Consider the following 18,756-nt stretch of genomic DNA (forward strand, 5'->3'; position numbering starts at 1 on the left):
CTTGGGTAAGATTATTAACCTCCAATGTGCTCATTATGGTAAACATGTTGACAGCAGGACGATGACTTATTTGTGTTCCTTCAAGGATTGCCTAGGCGACGACATCTCTCGAGCGTATTTGTGACCCTTCGCCTCAAACGGTATTAAGTCGGGTTGGTTAATGTTGAAAATTGAATTTATAGCCAGAAATATCAGACTTGTGTTGAGTTTGTATGTTTTATTGAGGAGAATGGAACCATATTATAGGGGTGATAATACCAACAATTTATATTTTTGACCAGTTTAACATTTAATTCGGCTTTTAAGCATCTGGTTCGTTCCGACATAATATCGTTTTAAGACGATGGGTCACATTTTAAATAAGAAATTCATAAAGTAAGCCATATATCAAAGTCTAAGAACCAGGTCCAACCGACCAAAACCGTGTTGAGAGATTTGCTCATATTTTGTTGTTTGTTTTCAGCCAAAAGTTCGGTGTTCTACGAATTATCCGTGTAGATAGGCAGGTCTGCCATTTAGTAAAAGACATTTGGCAGGTCGTACTAGGAGAAAAAAACAAACAATCACGATACTTTTTTGGCCTTTCCTAAAAGGCAGACGTTGTTTTAATAAGCTAACCGTAAAAATCAAGATACATAAACATCGAAAAACGCAAAAATGAATTATTTATATCCAGTTCCTTTGTCTATTAAACAATCGACAGGAGGTTACAGTGACACGACAGGAAGAGAGATTAAAGTGCACTCTGACTTAATATCACGGAGTGTAACCCGTACGTAATCAAAATTTGTTTGTTTTCTGGGATATATTAAAGACAAATAGTGTGTGTGTATGTGTGTGTGTGTGTGTGTGTGTGAAAGAGAGAGAGGGAGAGAGAGAGAGAGAGAGAGAGAAGGAGAGAGTGCACGTGTGAGTGAGAGAGAGAAGTGGGGGGGGGGGGGAGAGAACAATTTTAAAAAGATAAAGAGAGATTAAGAAAGAGAGAAAGAGAGTAAGAAAGTAAGAGAGAAATAGAGATAGATAGATAGATAGATAGATAGATAGATAGAGGGAGAGAGAGAGAGAGAGAGAGAGAGAGAGAGAGAGAGAGAGAGAGAAAGAAATAGATAGATAGATAGATAGATAGATAAATAGATAGAGATATATAGATAGATTGATAGATAGATCGAGAGAGAGAGAGAGAGAGAGAGAGAGAGAGAGAGAGAGAGAGAGAGAGAGAGGAACAGAAAAATAAATCAATAGAGAGATAAAATAAAGATAGATAAAGAGAGAGAGTAAGAAAGAAAAAAAGAAAGAAAGAAAGAAAGAAAGAAAGAGAGAGAGAGAGAGAGAGAGAGAGAGAGAGAGAGAGAGAGAGAGAGAGGGGGGTTAAGAAAGTAAGAGAGATAGATAGATAGTTAGATATATAGATAGATAGATAGATAGATAGAGAGAAATAGAGAGAGAAGGAGAGTAAAATAAATAAAGAGAGCGAGAGAAAGAAAGAAAGAAAGAAAGAGAGAGAGAGTGAGAGAAAGAAAGTAAGAGAGAGAGAGAGAGAAAGAGAAAGAGAGAGAGAGAGAGAGAGAGAGAGAGAGAGAGAGAGAGAGAGAGAGAGAGAATGGGTGAATACGTTATTTCTTTTACAGATGTTGCGGCAAACGAAGAGATAGGAAATTGAGACAAATGTATGGATATGTAAATATGTGATTTCCAAATGATGAGTCTGAATAATCTCATTATCACATTACACTGCAATGAGTGAAATCGACAGAGAGTTCTTATCTTGTGGGATTTGATATGCGGATTTCATGTACACGTTTTTAAAATAGATTCAATTTTTTCAATAAATGTTAGTTCAGTCAGAGGGGTTTTCAGTGATAACGGTGTGAGAATACTTGAGAGAGAGAGAGAGAGAGAGAGAGAGAGAGAGAGAGAGAGAGAGACCAGAGAGCGAGAAAGAGAAAGAGGGAGAGGAGACGAGATATATACATACACCCACACCAATATACAATGGACTCTAAGAGTATACCGCACGGTCCGTTTCAGAGGGAACTTCTCCATTTATCGAGGCTATTGTGTCATGAATATAATATATTATTATATTGTGCGGCTATGTGGTCTTATGGTATGACACTCGCTTTAGGATCGCAAGGTCCTGGGCTCGAGTCTCGCTCGGCGCATTGTTGAGTCCTTGGAAAAGACTCTTTACTCACATTCTCTCACCGTACTCAGGTGTAAGATGAGTACCTGGCCGTCAACAGCCGAATAATTGTAATATCGCCTAACAGGCGTCATGTCTCGTTCTACATGTTACGTGTTGCTGTTGGTCAGGGACCCTTTGTAAAGCCCTTTGAGCACATTTAGTGGATATTGCGCTTCATAAAAGCTCAATTCAATTTAATATATTATAATTTCAGAGCTCACTGACTTCAAATAAGTGCACATCCCTTCTTAGCCAACAGTGCAAAGTGGGATATTATCTGGTTATAATGAGGATATAATTTTCAGATTATAGATAGTATGCGCTTGGCTAAGAAGCTCATAACATTGCCATCCGGAAGTATAACGGACTAACACACAAAACTGTGTGTATTCATGAACGTTTATAGTCGGGTTAATACAGTTCAGTGAGCATTACTCATAAAAGCGGATGGCAAAAAACAATAACAAAGACATGAGTGACGTCATCTTCGAGCTATCTATAGCGATGCCTGGGAACTTAACTATCTTTTATAATTATTATTTGCATTAATTCTAATTTCTAGATTTTCATCAATACTGTGCAAACTTATTTTTGAACAAGATTTTCTATTAATTTGGGTCATGTCTAATGTTGTATATTGCTGCATATGTTTTCGGAGAGAGAGAGAGTGAGCGTGTGTGTGTGTGTGAGAGAGAGAGAGAGAAAGCTAGAAAGGAGACACAGAGAAAAAGAGAACACACACACACACACACACACACATATATATATATATATATATATATATATTTATATATATATAATATATATGTAGAGAGAGAGAGAGAGAGAGAGAGAGAGAGAGAGAGAGAGAGAGAGAGAGAGAGAGAGAGAGCGAAACGTTGTACAAATCAAACATTGGTACAATATCGTGGTATTGTTAAACAAATCGGAATCAGCGTCCAGACTTCTGTCCTAGGACCTTATCGTCACATCCAGACATTCAAATGATTATTAAATGATACCTCCTGAAAATACCGGGGTTTTTTACCACTTAGACTCAACGCCGTGTTGTATAAGAGACAGTTTATTTTTGTTGCCTCCCTAAATGAGGTTCTTTAATAATAATAATAATAATAATAATAATAATAATAATAATAATAATAATAATAATAATAATAATAATAATAATAATAATAATAATAATAATGAAATTTATTTATATTGCGCCCAATCCTCTATACAATAAAGCTCTAGACGCATAACAATACATTCAATCCATTCGAATTTCTCTCTCTCTCTCTCTCTCTCTCTCTCTCCCTCTCTCTCTCTCTCTCACACACACACACACGCACACTCTCTCTATCTATCTATATATCTCACCCTCGGTCTCTCTCTCTCTCTCTCTCTTTCTCTCTCTCTCTCTCACACATATAAACTGTCTCTCCGTCTCTCTCGCGCTCTCTCTCCCCCTCTCTCTCTCTCTCTCTCTCTCTCTCTCTCTCTTTCGCTATATATCTTTAGATGGAAACTAAAGTTTATTAATTTTTCTTTTTAACTTCACGTGTTTGAAACATTTTGATAAGGTTGGGGACGTCTTGATTTATGGATATATCAAGTAAAAGTTTTCTGGCTAAACTGTGACCCACCGGCTAAAAAGCGTTATTAATTCAGTGTAAAATGGCTTATGAAAGCAGAACTCATAATCAAAATTATAAAATTTGGGATAAGGTTATATTCAATTATTCTAAAGGAAAATGAAAACAATGTCTACATTATAAAACCATAAATCTTATACTTCTGATTACTTTGCGGTGGGCCACTAATGAAAAAAGAACTATGTTATGATAATATAGGACAATAAAGTAATATTTGGGGCTGTTAAGTTTTAGTGGTTTCTTACATCTCCAAAACAATAGTTTAAATAAAGATTCAGACAATCTAAAACTCTGACCTTTTCTTCTGGATGACTTCCGTTTCCGGGTCTGCGCAACAGACAGGATGAGACAGAAAATGATGAGCAGACGAATACACGACGATGTATTAACTGTCGCTATTTTCATGGCTTCCTCTCCAAAGTCTTCACTTCCAGTAGCCCTGCACACCATAACAACTTCGTATCAATGCCGGGGAACATATAAAAAGCATTTGTTTTATCGTGTTTTTGACCGCTTAAACTCCAAGATCAGTTTTCGGCGTCTGATGATTCATACTTTATTAATTTCATCTTGATACGAGGGGTCACATAGTTGCCTTTACTTGTCTTTAATCGATTAATTTAAACATAACCCTCTCCTTCATCAATTTCAGATGTACCGCCTTTATGTTTGATTGTTAAATTAGAAATAGATAATAAAATTATAATCAATCCAATGAAAACACAATACAAGAATAAAACGAGAAGAAAATCACAACTTAATCAAACTCCTCAGATTTAGAAATACGGACATACATGGACATGCACTTATTGGTCGCTCTGATACCCCAAATTTATACGGGCTCCTTGTAGCAATCAAAATACTGTCAAACCAGCGGAAAATCTTGTTTATCACATAATGTTAAATCCAGCCCATAAATAGTTTCGGCTATCAGACCTGAAAATATGAGCTCGTCGTCATCCATCTATTCCAAATTTAGAATCGTTATCTGGCAAACAACACAATCCTTAAGAATCACATTTCTCTTCATTTAATCTGGAACTTTCTAAACTTTGCTTCTATTTCGTCTGGAATCATTATTCGAAGAATTCGTTCATTCCGAAGACACAGCACGTAAAAACAGCTGGGCTTTTCACGTGGCAAAATATAACGGATACAGAAACACATGCATGTCTCCAATCCCTGCTTCCGCCTCACCTCGACTCCATTGAGATAAATAACAAAATATTTGGCAAATACATCATGAAAAAAAATAATAAATAAACAAAAATAATTAATATTTGGCAAGGAAAGTCATACCCAAAAATCGCGCGGGAGTTTTATTTTAAAAGACGTAAATACATTTTAGCGAAATGTGAGCAATCGCCTCATACCAATATTAAAGCGGGCTGGTTTTGGATGCTAAAGACGGGTCTGATAGCAACATACAAACGTGAGAATTATAGAGAGTGATTAATATACTTTCTTATACGACGGGTGAAAAGAGACAAAACGTTAGTGGTTAAAATGAATGAATTTGAAAAATAAAACACGATAAAGACAACAAATAGACAATAAAATAATAAGCGCATTACGAGCTTTGAGCAAGTTTAGTGGATATAAAAGTTCACATTTAAAAAAAAAGCAAATGTGCATATAAGAAAATTAATTGAACCTTATTCTTCCTCTCGTATTGTGCCAGGCATTTTTAAACACGGCCATTATTGTGATGTCCAAATCGAGAACAAATTCTTGTATGGTTCTGGTTTTATATTGTAATGTATAGTAAATGATGATGATGATGATGATGATGATGATGATGATGATAATAATGATGATAATGATGATGATGATAATAATAATAATAGTAATAATGATGATGATGATGATGATGATAATGAAGATTATGATGATGATAATAATAATAATAATAATGATGATGATGATGATAATGATGATGATGATGATAATAATAATGATAATAATAATAATATAATAATAATAATAATAATAGTAATAATAATGTTAATAATCATAATAATAATAATGATGGTGATGATGATGATGATGATGATGATGATGATGATGATGATGATGATGATGATGATGACAATAATAGTACTTCATTAATTTCAAAAAGAGAAATTTGCAGTATAGACAACTAAAATGCGAAAAACGATTTCACTTTTAAAAGTGGTAAATAACAATTTTTAAAGGCAATTTCCCTATAAAAAAATGTCTACCTCTTTCAATAATCATTAGAAAATCTCTGACTGAGGAAAATGTTTAAAAGGATTGAAAAATGGCCACTGTAATCACAATTGATAAAAAAAAAGGCTATCGAAACGATGCTGGTAACTACCGACCGATAAGTTTTACGTGCATGTTATGTACATTGTTGAATCTATAATAATAGAGCATATTCTTAATTTTTTCGAATCTTACATAATGCTGAGTATTTGTCAACATAGGTTCACAAGCAAATATTCGTGCGACATCCAGTAAATACAAGTAATGGATGTATATATATGGCATTTTGAAAAATATTTCGACTCGATTCCTCAACGAGAGCATGTTCATCAAATTAAAAGCTAATGGGAAAGGGAGATATTTATTGGATTGTATTGGATCATTCCTTACAAACGTAAGCCAGAAGGTATTTGTAGGAAATAAAATGTCAAACTTTAGACCCGTTACAAGCGGTGTTTCACAGGGCAGTGCCTTGGGGCCCCTTCTGTATGTTTTATTTATAAATGATTTACCCGAAGTTTCACCAAATATATGCTGATGACCCCAAAATGTACTCATTGTTTTTAAATTACGTTTTACAAAATTACATTTATTCACTCTTGGATTGGTCTGAGAAATTACAGTTACAAATAAATATGTATAGTGTCGGTGAAACAAATCCCTTATATATTTACTATAAATAGTTCGAAGTTGACGTCACTCAGGTCTTTGTTATTGTTTTTTGCCATCCGCGCTTGTGAGTAATTCTCACTAAACTATACTAACCTGACTATAAACGTTCATGGTTACACACCGTTTTGTGTGTTGATCCGTTATACTTCCGGATGGCAATGTTATGAGCTTCTTAGCCAAGCGCATACTATCTATACCGATGCGAATAAAACTGGCTCTCCCTTCTGTAGAAACAGAGAAAGATGTAATGATCTTTGACCGTACTCTCTATTTTGATCACCATATTAATACAATAATTAACAAATCTACCAAGGCTATTGGCTTTGCATTCGGACGTTTTGAATACATAAATGGTCAGATATTCCTTACACAATATACATATGTAGTGGAGCCAACCATGGAATAAGGAAAGTGCATTTGGTGTCCTCTTTTCAAACGATAATTAATAGTTTTGGAAAACGTCAAAGGACGAACAACTAAATGTTTACCAGGTTTGAACGATTTGTCATGTAAAGATAAATTGAAAAGAAAAAAAAAACTAGAATTACAATCACTAAGCACAGAAGAAAGGTGATGCTTTTTTATCATCAGATGATCTTCCAATTTTCGACTAAACTCATGTATCCAACGTACAGTCAGGACGTGGCATGCTCTTGATTTTAATACCAAAAAGGCTGAAACAAGAAATGCTTTCAAATTTCTATTGATAAAGAACTCCACGCCTTGAAGTACCCAACAGATCTATAGTGAAGAGTTATTCTTTATGCACCAATTTGATTTGATTTTATTTTTGCATATACAATGTGTACTTATATAATCCACACATCAAGTTGATCGTTTCTTTTGTTTCTATTAACTGTTATATATTTATAATTAATATCATTTAAATGTCTTTTGACCTATGTAACCTTAACGATTCTGATATGATATGATATGAATAGGACTTTAAATGTGTAACACTATACTTAATAATCAATTCTATTCAGCCAAGTATCAATTCATTATGTTATGAACAACGCAGAGTGATGGTAAGTTTACATAGTTTCTTATGTGATTTTCGAATGTTTAAAAACGGGCAGTTAAGATCTTTCTCCTTTAAAAAAAAACAGCGGAACATCGAATCAATGATAAGCTGATTAAAGCTGAAAATTCTTTCCTTGTTTATAAATAGACCAAACTTACGCACGTGTTAAAAATGTCAATGAAGAATATTCGACGTTTTTCAAACTTGAAAGTGAGTAAATATGCTTTAATTATGAGGTTAAGTAGGCTGGTGAAAGAAACAAAGAGAGTCAATCAGTGTTGAAGAAAATAAAAGGAAAACACCTTCCTTTTCCTTCACCCACTTAATTAGTGTGATCACTTGATAAATTGAGTTAGTAAAGCACAACGTCATAAATTTTTATGAACTTTTTCTAGTGCTACTTCATAGAAAATAAATTCAGAAAAGGTTCGTATATGTATATACAGTTATATATATATATATATATATATATATATATATATATATATATATATATATATATATATATATAAAATTGTTCCCACCTCGTTTTTTACATAGTCTCCAACAACGTTGTTTCGTCCAGAATTCCTGGAATCATTAGGGAGGTCGTTTAGAGGTGTCTGGGAGGAACATTCCCCCCAGAAACCTAAAAACGACCTCCCTGATGATTCTAGCAATTCTTGACAGAACAACGTTGCTGGAGACTATGTAAATTACGAGTGAGGACGAATAAATTAATAATTCACTCCAAGAAACTTTTGAGTACTCTATGTGGTTCCAGCGAATTCCCCTCATATATATATATATATATATATATATATATATATATATATATATTTTATATATATATATATTATATATATATATATAATTAAGTAGATCGACAAGTTCTCAAACAACGCACGCCGCTTGTTCGAGAGAATGTTTCTCCGCCACAAAGATGGCAAAGAATCTGAGACTGTTCTCAGAGTAACGGGTCTATTTTATCTGGTTCTGACACGGGTTAAGTGCAATTAAATGTGGTTTTACCTTTGGAAACATCTGACAAAATGTTAATGATACAGGATAGTCTGTGCCAGCAGCTTCTAATGGTGCGCACACCACTATATTATAACGATCGACCCAATATGCAGATTCTTTACCGCACTCGTGCATCGTTGCAAACCCGCCGGGAGCTTCGTCACAACACACCATTCAACTAGATGCTCTGCGGTTTTGGGTTCGTTCCCACATCGGGTACATGTTGGACAGGTGGAAAGACCCCGCTGATGAAGCGATTTTGCTGTTTGACAGGTTCTCGACCGAAGCCGATTCGCTACCACCCAGTGTCTCCTCTTACTGGTTGAGAAGCCTGGCAACTTCTCACCTCGTTTCGAAGAGTGTATGTCTTCTCCCCATCGAGGGATTGAATTCGTCCAAACCGACTTCCATCTCGTATATGCATATTTGTCCGTAGTCAGGGAATCTGCATACAAAGGTTGCCGGGACTTACTTCGGCTCAAAACGGGAGCACCGTCCATTATGCGCTTGAGAGGGGTATCCCATTCCCTCTCTCTTTTTATGGCACTGTATCTTTGGCAGCTATTCTTCCATCCCAGCATAATCACAAATGTCTCAATTTTATTTTTGATTTTGCCTAGACTAGATAAGGCTCGGCTAACAAGAGTTTGATGGTTGAGGTGCCTTATAATCCTCGAATATACGTGAAATCTATTCATTGATTTATACAATAATAATAATAATAATAATAATAATAATAATAATAATAATAATAATAATAATAATAATAATAATAATAATAATAATAATGTACTTTATTCATCCAAAAGGAAATTTTGGTTCGAATAAGGGTTCGAATACTATACAGTCCCGGTAGATTAAATGGTAGAGTACTATACTCGCTATAAAAACAAAGGGGACAGACAGTGTCGTTTCCAGGTTTATTCTATATTCATTCTGACCTAACTGACCACTTTGAATTGACTAAGTGTCCGGGTCTGTTATATCTGGCGGAAAGTACTTTGTCACAAACAGCAGCATAGATCGAAAGGTAAGCAAATAATCATTATTATTACCGCACTTCTAATCTTACAGACGATACGGTACTCATTGCAACATCAGAAATCCAACTTCAAAAGATTGTTGACAAAGTGGTAGTAGATAGTGAAGCCAAGGGAATGGAAGTGAATATCACCAAAACAGAATGCATGGTAATACAGAAAAACCCCGAAAACAACAACACCTGCAATATAACGATTCACGGCGAGCAGCTTACCAACGTAGAAAGTTTTAAATACCTAGGTTCAATAGTGACAACAGATGGAAGATGTAACCGAGACATACGAGCAAGAATAACTCAAGCCAAACAGGCCTTCATGGACCTGGGAAACATTTTGAAAAACAAACAGATGTCGTTCGGGATTAGATTCCGAGTCTTGAAGTGCTACGTGTGGCCAATCTTGCTATACGGATGCGAAAGCTGGACTACAAATGCAGAAACACAAAAGAACATTGAAGCTTTTGAAATGTGGTGCTTGAGAAGGATGCAGAGAATATCGTATACCGCACACAAAACGAACGAAGAAGTGCTAAAACAAACATACCAACAAAGGAAACTAATGCCCTTAATAGTGGATCGACAACTATCCTTTTTCGGACACATAGTAAGGAAAGATAAGAATGAATACCTGGCAAGTTGTGGAAAAATACCTGGTAAACGCGCCCGGGGGAGACAAAGAAAAACACTCATAGACCAACTGAAGGGCTTCACCAACCTAATAATCCAAGAGCTGTTTGAAAAAGCAAGAGACAGGGAGGAATGGAGAGAGATAATTCATGCAGTATCCGAAGCCTGGACCAGGCATGGAACCTAGAAGAAGAAGAAGAAGAGAATCTTACAGAAAACAGGATGAGCTAGAAGGACTATCACTCAAGTACTCGGCATTGTGAACTTGGTCTGCAGTTGATGCTATGTATTTAGGTAAAATACTCACAGTATCATCCAGCCGATATAAAGTACCAACACACGAAACTACGTGTAACTTAAACGTTTATAGTCCCATTGATAAAATTTAGTGAGGCTAATCATAAAAATTGCTTTCAAAAAACAATAACAAAGAGCGGAGCGAGGTCAATTTCGTTCCATCTATAGAGGCGTATAAAATCGGCAGAAGCCGGTAGTATCTTGGCAAAAACTCTCAAACCTGGGACTTCACGAAGTCCCAGGTTTGAGAGTTTTTTCCAAGACAAGGGTCATTTAAACCGATCAATATGTGAAGGACGTGTTTTCTGGCCAACTTTTTAAACATGTTTTTCTAGAATACGCAGGTAACTGGTACAACATATAAAGACAGTTGTAAATGGGCCTAGAGCTAAACTTTTATCAGTGACATTAATTGCTTTATCCCTTTCTTTAATGGCCGCGCTCTTATGTGCTTGACATTATTGCGCAAAATCATGCGTTCAATAGAAAAAGATCTGAACAAGTGTGTATGAAAGGTGTTAGACAAAGCAAAAAAGTAAAATACAAGAAAAAAAAAAACATCTAAAAAAATTCAGTCTTCCTCGACTGGCGATCGAACCTCAGACCTTCTGTTTACTGGTCAGACGTGGAAGACTGATTTTTTGGGATGATGTTTTTCTTGTATTTTTCTTTCTTGCGTTATCTTGCACTTTTCATACATACATGATCAGATTTTTATCTTACACGGATGCCCGCTCCCTAGTTTCTCAATTTGCATTCAATAGAGAAAGTAATGCTATATTATGTGCATCATGAACTTTATATCTTATTCCCAGACTCCAACCGATTGCCTAACAGTCGTATACAACGCTCCATAAAGACATATTGATCGTAATTAATGACTAATGAAAGCAATAGCAAGGATTGATCAAAACCAAGATTTTTAGGGGAGAGTTATTGCCATCTGTGGTGCTCAACAATTTTGGTGTATCTTTTGATAGACACCACGCAAATTAAAGACAGGTTGAAAGAGAGAGAAAGAGATAGATATACAGATATAGATAGATAGATATAGAGAGAGAGGGAGAGAAAGGGAGAGATTGAAACGGAGAGAGAGAGGGGGTGGGGAAAAGAGAAAGAGAGTCTGTGTGTGTGTGTGTGTGTATGTGAGAGAGAGAGAGACACACACACACAGAGAGAGAGCGAGAGAGAGAGAGAGAGAGAGAGAGAGAGAGAGAGAGAGAGAGAGAGCTTAATCTAGGACCCCTTACAAATCTAATAGCACTCAAACGATTAGACCTAGATTTTTTTGAACAAGGGTATCCATTTGTATCCGTTTTCAATAATAATAAGATGTGTTACGATTGAGACACAAAGGCAGACAATCCAACCCAAAAGCCACGACTGTAGAATGGATTTCACAATACCTTTAGCTCCTACGATGGAATTGTTGTAGGTATATCCTACATTCATGCTACCCGACTGTTAATAAGGATGTCTGTAGGACTGGAAAGTTTACTCGTGAATTCGTGACATGTGTTGTCTTGTAAAGTTGCTTTTCGAGTCCTATAATTTCATTAACGTTTTAAACCATTCTTTAACATTTATGTGGCCCTTAAGGTTTTCAAAACAAAAATACGCCCTTCCGCCATTTGATACCGTCGCCTAGGCATTCAATGCAGGAATGTAGATAATCCATCAAACAGGATGTCTGATGTCAACAGGAATCACCCATGTTGTCCAAAGTGTTCAAATCATATTTGTATCTTTATTTATTCAATTCTTTATCGATCAAATTCTTAAATTGGTCAACAAAACCAGCGTTCTTCTTTCAAATTTAATGCAATGCCAAATCTTAACTATACGATGAACTTAAGAATTTTGTCTAAATTTAGTTTTACATCTTGATTTATTAGCTGTTTTAAAAGGTAATAGGAGACAATGTAAAAAGGACTGTTGGGTCCACATCATATAGAGAATGAACTATTGTATATTGCTTAATTAAATCCCAAGAGACATCCAGAAAACACGAAAAATGACCCCATGAAACATCTAAAAAGAAAAGATAAAGTTGCCATTTTCAGACTTCGCTGCAGACACAACCGTCTCCGACACCACATGTTCAAAGCATTTAAGATTGAAAAAACTGATATTTGTGAATGTGAAGAGGGGAAACAAAATTCCACACACGTTTTGCAGGACTGTACAAAATACAACGAACAAAGAGCTACTATTTGGCCTGAGAAGACTACACTGTAGTTGAAGCTCTATGGATCTCAGCACGATCTTGGGAAGACGACAACATTCCTAAGTGTATTTTCATTACAACAATGAGCTCATATCATAACATTTTGGGTAATCAGAACTGCAAATATGTACACGTCGATCAAACCCAGATTCACACGTTTTCCAATTTAATCCGACAAAATATTTATAGCATACCAATCCAAATCCACCAATCTTCAATCTAAATTCGACAAGAAAATAATATGCCACTGTATAACAAAACAAATGGATATGTTAAGACATCTGTAAGGAAAGAGACGAGCGTTGCCTACATTCTGGCTGCACATTATTGTAACAGAGTTATAATGAATGAATGAATATGGCTGCGCTGTCTCTATGGACGCTTGTCGTGAATGTGTGTTTTATTTCAAGTGTATCTGTCTGTTTCTAATATTCAGTTAGTAATGTGTTTCCTTTAAATCTCTGCCCAGAGCAAGTGTCTTCTTAGCTTTTGAATGTCACCATCTGTGTTAAGGTGCTGAGGCATTTGGATGTTTCCTTGTGTTGTTGAAATCAGTTTTTCGGTTGTTGTTTCTAAATCTATTTGATATTTTTTGAGATCTTGATTCAATGTTGTTAGAAGTGAAGTTGGTGTACGCCCTCTGTATTTGGTTCCCTGCTTGAAGTAATCATCCATCGAGAATTGTGCTGGAATATTTTCATCTCGTCGGAGGACGTGTCCGAACAGATTCCATCTTTGTTTCTTCATTCGCGTACTAACTGGTTGTACTCTGCATCTGTCGTATACATCCTCATTACTGATTTTGTCTGGCCTATGTACTCCATTAAATCATCTCGATTGTTTGCGATGAAAGGAGTCCAAATTCTTTTTTGTAAGACCTCACGTCCGCAGTTGTACATTAGAATTGGCAACACTAGCGCTTCGTAAAGTATTCTTTTATTTTCATTAATGGTGTTCGTCCTGTTCCAAACATTGTGTCGTTTTCTGAATTCAGTTTGAGCTAGTATTTTTTACTCCGTTTGATGTATTCATTTCATTAATCAAGTTTCCGAGATTTCTTACACTTTTCCATTCCGCTTGTTTCTTGTTAACAACTGTGATTTCTGTTTTGGATTCATTGACCTTAAGATTCCAATGTCGCAGAGTATTCCATATTATTGGTATGTGCTGCTTTGCCAGGCCTACTGTTTCATATATAATATCAACATCGTCTGCGTAAATCAGTTCGCGGGTAAGGATGTGAGGAATCGGGAGTTTTTGTCTTAAAATTTTTGTGCTGCTTCCAAATATACGGTACAAAGAATTGGGCTCAGACTGTCTCCCTGGGGAGTTTCCAGCGATGTTAACAGTGAAACTGTTTCCGCACCAGATTATGTAAACGTAAGTGTTGTGTTTGCCAGCAGTGGATATTAGTTGGATATGATATTTTTCGAGAAATGAGTTTAGTACCTTTAAATGCTTTGTCCTGCAGATTGTATCAAAGGCAGAGCTCATGTTACTGACCAATATAGTGAACTCTTCTTTGTATTTTTCAGTTCTGGCTTTCAACCACATATGAGCCCATACAATGTCACTGGTACTCCTATCTTTTCTTAATCCGCTCTGTGTCGGAGACAGATATTCCTCCACCTTTGATCTTATTATGTTGAGTTTTATTACGCAGATCAGTTTTCTACGTGTTGAAAGAGGAAAAATAGGTCCTAGATCAGTAATGAGAATGTATACGACAGATGAAGAGTACAAACAGTTAGTACGCGAATAAAGAAACAAAGATGGAAACCGTTCGGATACGTCCTCCGACGAGATGAAAATATTCCAGCACAATCCTCGATGGATGATTACTTCAAGCAGGGAACCAAATGGTCCTTTTTTCTTGATTGGTTTATTCAACAGAATAAATTCACCGGAGCAAAGATCAAGATATGCTTTATGTCCAAACATTCCATTAGACATGATATTAGCAATGGCGACAAAGTGTGGTTCAGTTAGACATTTTAGCTCTTCTGCTTTGATGGTGTCAATTCCCGGGGTCTTATGATTGTTAAGTTGGGAAATAGCTGCACTAACCCCAAGATCGGTTATCAGTTCTTCCAATCTTGATTCGGAGTATTCGAATGGTGCTATCTGCTGGTCCCCTTTATACTTATTCTCGAAGAAGTTTTTAACTCTTTCAACTATTTGTTTGTCATCGCATACAACTTTACCCTCATCATCAGATATCATAAATACGATTTTTTTTTGTTTTGTTTAATGTTTTTAACAGCTTTGAATATTTTCATGCTCTCTGGGGCTGTTTCTATTTCCATTGCCATGTTGTTGATTTTGCTTTTATAATTGACAATAGATTGTGCTTGATTTTATGCATCATTTGATTTCACTGCGTTTTCCATTCTCGTTTTGGTTCTTCATTGTGGAAACTGTTAATATTGAGTCTAAGTTGCTTTTGTTCTTCCGAAAGTTGTTGGAGGATTGGACAGAGGCTCCTTTTGAAATTCGTTGTCTTTGGAAGAGTTTCGTCTATGACCGAAATGACAGTGTCGATCAATTTCTGGTGTTGTAAGGCTGGGGTTGTTTCCGCATTGATTTGTATAAGTCAAGTTTGCTAGTTTGCTTTTGAATGCATTATGCATATCTTCATCTTTTAGGCTAGTAACATTTGTTGCTGGTTTTGGTCTGGGTTTTAAAAATCTCATTTTACTAACTGACTGCTTGAAAGTGGCTACTAACAGACTGTGGTCAGTGTTTACGTTTGTCCCAGAATATGTCCTTGCATTGTTCAGTTGTTTTTTGTAACGTTCTGGGACAATAACAGTCAATTTGGTTATAAATCTTTGTGATATTGCCATCCACTTCTATTGATCCTTCCCATGTGGTTATATGTCTCGATGGATGCTTGAATGGGAATTGGCAATAAACATTCGGTTTTCTGAGCAAAAATCAATTTGACCATTATCATTTCTTTTGCCTTTGGAATAATTGCATAAACATCATTCACCTTCTGATGTCTGGCCTATTTTTGTGTTAAAACCCCCACCATTATGACATCTTCTTTTCTGTGTTCGTTTATTGGTTTTCTATTTGATCATATTTTGTTCTCTCTCATCAACGTCGATTACTGTTGATACTGCGGTGGACATAATATGAGTGTTGATTATGATTGTAGATCTGTTGTTATCTAATATATTTACAGAGTTCTTAAATTTTAATACTGCTAGCCTATCATGAATGATCCCGTATGTTTCCAGATATTATAAGCCCCAGGCCCGGAACATTAAAACCGGAAGTGAACACACAATTATAATTTGCTGTACAGAAAAATAGTTGTATTGCAAATAATTGAGAATATGTATTTCCAATTAAAAATGAGACAAAAACAAGACAATAATCAATTTGGTTTATCAGTAAAGAAATGGTCACGCCAAACTCCCATGATATCTAAAAATAAAATAATGTACTTGAAAAAGACTTAAAGAGAATACGAAACAAACAAAAACAAAGAAATAATTTTTAAAAAATCAATACAAACAAATAAAAAGCCCACAAAAATCCGCAAAATAAAAAAACCCCCAAAATAACCCCAACAAATTAAAAAAAAAGACAAAACACAAAACAACCCCGCCCAATAACAATTCCTATAAAAACAGACTAGGAATATATTTTCTTTTTGTCAATAAAATCTTGACTAATGAATTGTAAAAATACATCATGCATACGTTTCATAACAATAGGCAAAAGTTTAAGAAGGTATTTAAAAAAAACGGTTTTACAATGTGTGAAAATAATGTAATCCTTTAACTCTACATATCAAAAATATTTTAACAAACACATGCCGCGCCGACATTCATTTATAGAAGCATTCAGGTGATTACAAGTTTCAAATATCAAAGAAAAAGACATGCTGTGAAGCAAAACTCAATTATTAAAAGCCAGTCTGGGTTTTTTTTCCTGCACTTTGAAGTGCTCGGGTTTCCTCATTGTTCTGTCTTTTTTCTTCTTTTCCTAACGCAACTACAGTGAACGCTTGTTATACATACACACCCAATTCTGTTCCCGTAGCCCTAAATCGCCAATCTCGATTAGTGTTAACTTAATGGCAGAATAAAAGTAAAAGTTATAAATAGCCATACGGCGAGACTGTCATGTGCAGCACAAAGTTAGTTGACTCATTGAAAAAGGCTCTTTAGTCACATTTTCTCACATCGATATCAACATGATCTAAATATTTATTGTAATAATAATAATAATAATAATAATAATAATAATAATAATAATAATAATAATAATAATAATAATAATAATAATAATAATAATAATAATAATAATAATAATAAAAATAATAAATAATAATATGATAATGATGATATGATGATGATGATGATGATGATGATGATGATGATGATGATGATGACAAAAACAATAATAATAATAATAATGATAATGATAATAATAATAATAATAATAATAATAATAATAATAATAATAATAATATAATAATAATAATAATAATAATAATAATAATAATAATAATAATAATAATAATAATTTATACAGCGCTCATTCTCGTGTAATACACAACTTCTGGGCACTTTACAATGTAAATTATCAACCACAAAAAAAAATTATAATAACCTATACAATAGAACATACAATATAATCAATCCATAGCCAAATCAAGGATTAAATAACAGCAAATACAGTAAAGACGTGTCTTGAGATTCTTTTTTAAAGGCAAGCAAACACTCCCTCAGACTACGTGGTAGTTCATTCCAAATCTTAGGGCCGAAACAAGCAAACGATCTATCACTAAATTTTGTTCTTGATCTATTTCTCCCGAAATTTTCGGTTGTCATTACACGATCTTAAAAAGTAATTTAAAAATTTGCACATGACCACGTGATCTGTAAGATAGACCAGTGTTATATCAGTCAAACACTTATAAACAAGACACGCTGCTTTGTAATATGTGCGCTTTTCAACGGCAACCAGTAAAGAGGGGCCGACAATGAGGTTGCATGCTATAGATAGAATGAAGATGACGTCACTCAAGCCTTTGTTATTGTATTTTGCCATCCGCGTTTGCGAGTGATTCTCACTAATTTGTATCAACCACACTATAAAAGTTCATGGTTACACACAGTTTTGTGTGTTGGTCCGTTATACTTCCGGATGGCAATGTTATGAGCTTCTTAGCCAAGTGCATACTATCTATATGAACAAACTTTCGTTTGTCAAAAACGAATCTTGCATGCTGCACTGTTTTGCAGAAGTTGTAATTGTTTTATAGAAGTCTGAGGCACGTTGAAAAGCAGAGAATACGCTTCAACAGTCGTAACGTCACTTCCCTCGTAATGACGCATGGTAACTTAGTAACTGGCTCTGAACTATCGGAACAATGGCGGACGCCCTTATGAAATATTTCTCCGACGAGCATCAAAGCGTATCCAGGGTGAAAAAAAACATTATAAATCTGATCATGTTTTGAGTTTTACACATTCTGGTCACAAGACATATGAAAAGTTCTAGTCAGCATGAAGAATAAAAAGTCTTTGTTTAGAACCACGAATGCCGCCGTTGCTGGACGACGTGACATCAGACCATTGAATTCAATTCCAATAATCTAGTTTCGAAAAAAAGAGGGAAACAACTCATGTATTACATGTTCCATTTGTAATATACTGACCGACTGAGCTGATTTTCTTCAATTGAAAGTATAAAGATTTACAGAGAGCAGAAATGTGAGCTGACATTCTCATTTCTGAATCAAAATAGACACACATTTAACAATCTTTGAAACTTTTATCTCCCCACCCCCTCCCTATC

General features: G+C 35.2%; 1 protein-coding gene across 2 annotated transcripts in view; it reads right to left on the reverse strand.

Moving 5' to 3' along the window:
- The window catches only part of LOC144978217 (signal peptide, CUB and EGF-like domain-containing protein 1), a 96,183-nt gene that overhangs the window by 35,682 nt on the left and 41,745 nt on the right, over nt 1-18,756 (reverse strand). Inside the window, exon 1 of one of the 2 annotated variants that reach the window (XM_078924010.1) lies at nt 4,116-5,025. The exons of the other annotated variant lie outside the window; for it this stretch is intronic. Within the exon in view, the coding sequence (XP_078780136.1) occupies nt 4,116-4,269 (154 nt within the window). The 5' untranslated portion in view covers nt 4,270-5,025. Of the gene's footprint in view, nt 1-4,115; nt 5,026-18,756 lie in introns of those variants that run through there. 2 annotated transcript variants of the gene reach the window in all.

Source organism: Berghia stephanieae, chromosome 8 (genome assembly GCF_034508935.2).
Source record: "Berghia stephanieae isolate SIO BIC M18660-M18661 chromosome 8, UCSD_Bste_1.3, whole genome shotgun sequence".
In the NCBI taxonomy this organism is placed as follows: domain Eukaryota; kingdom Metazoa; phylum Mollusca; class Gastropoda; order Nudibranchia; family Aeolidiidae; genus Berghia; species Berghia stephanieae.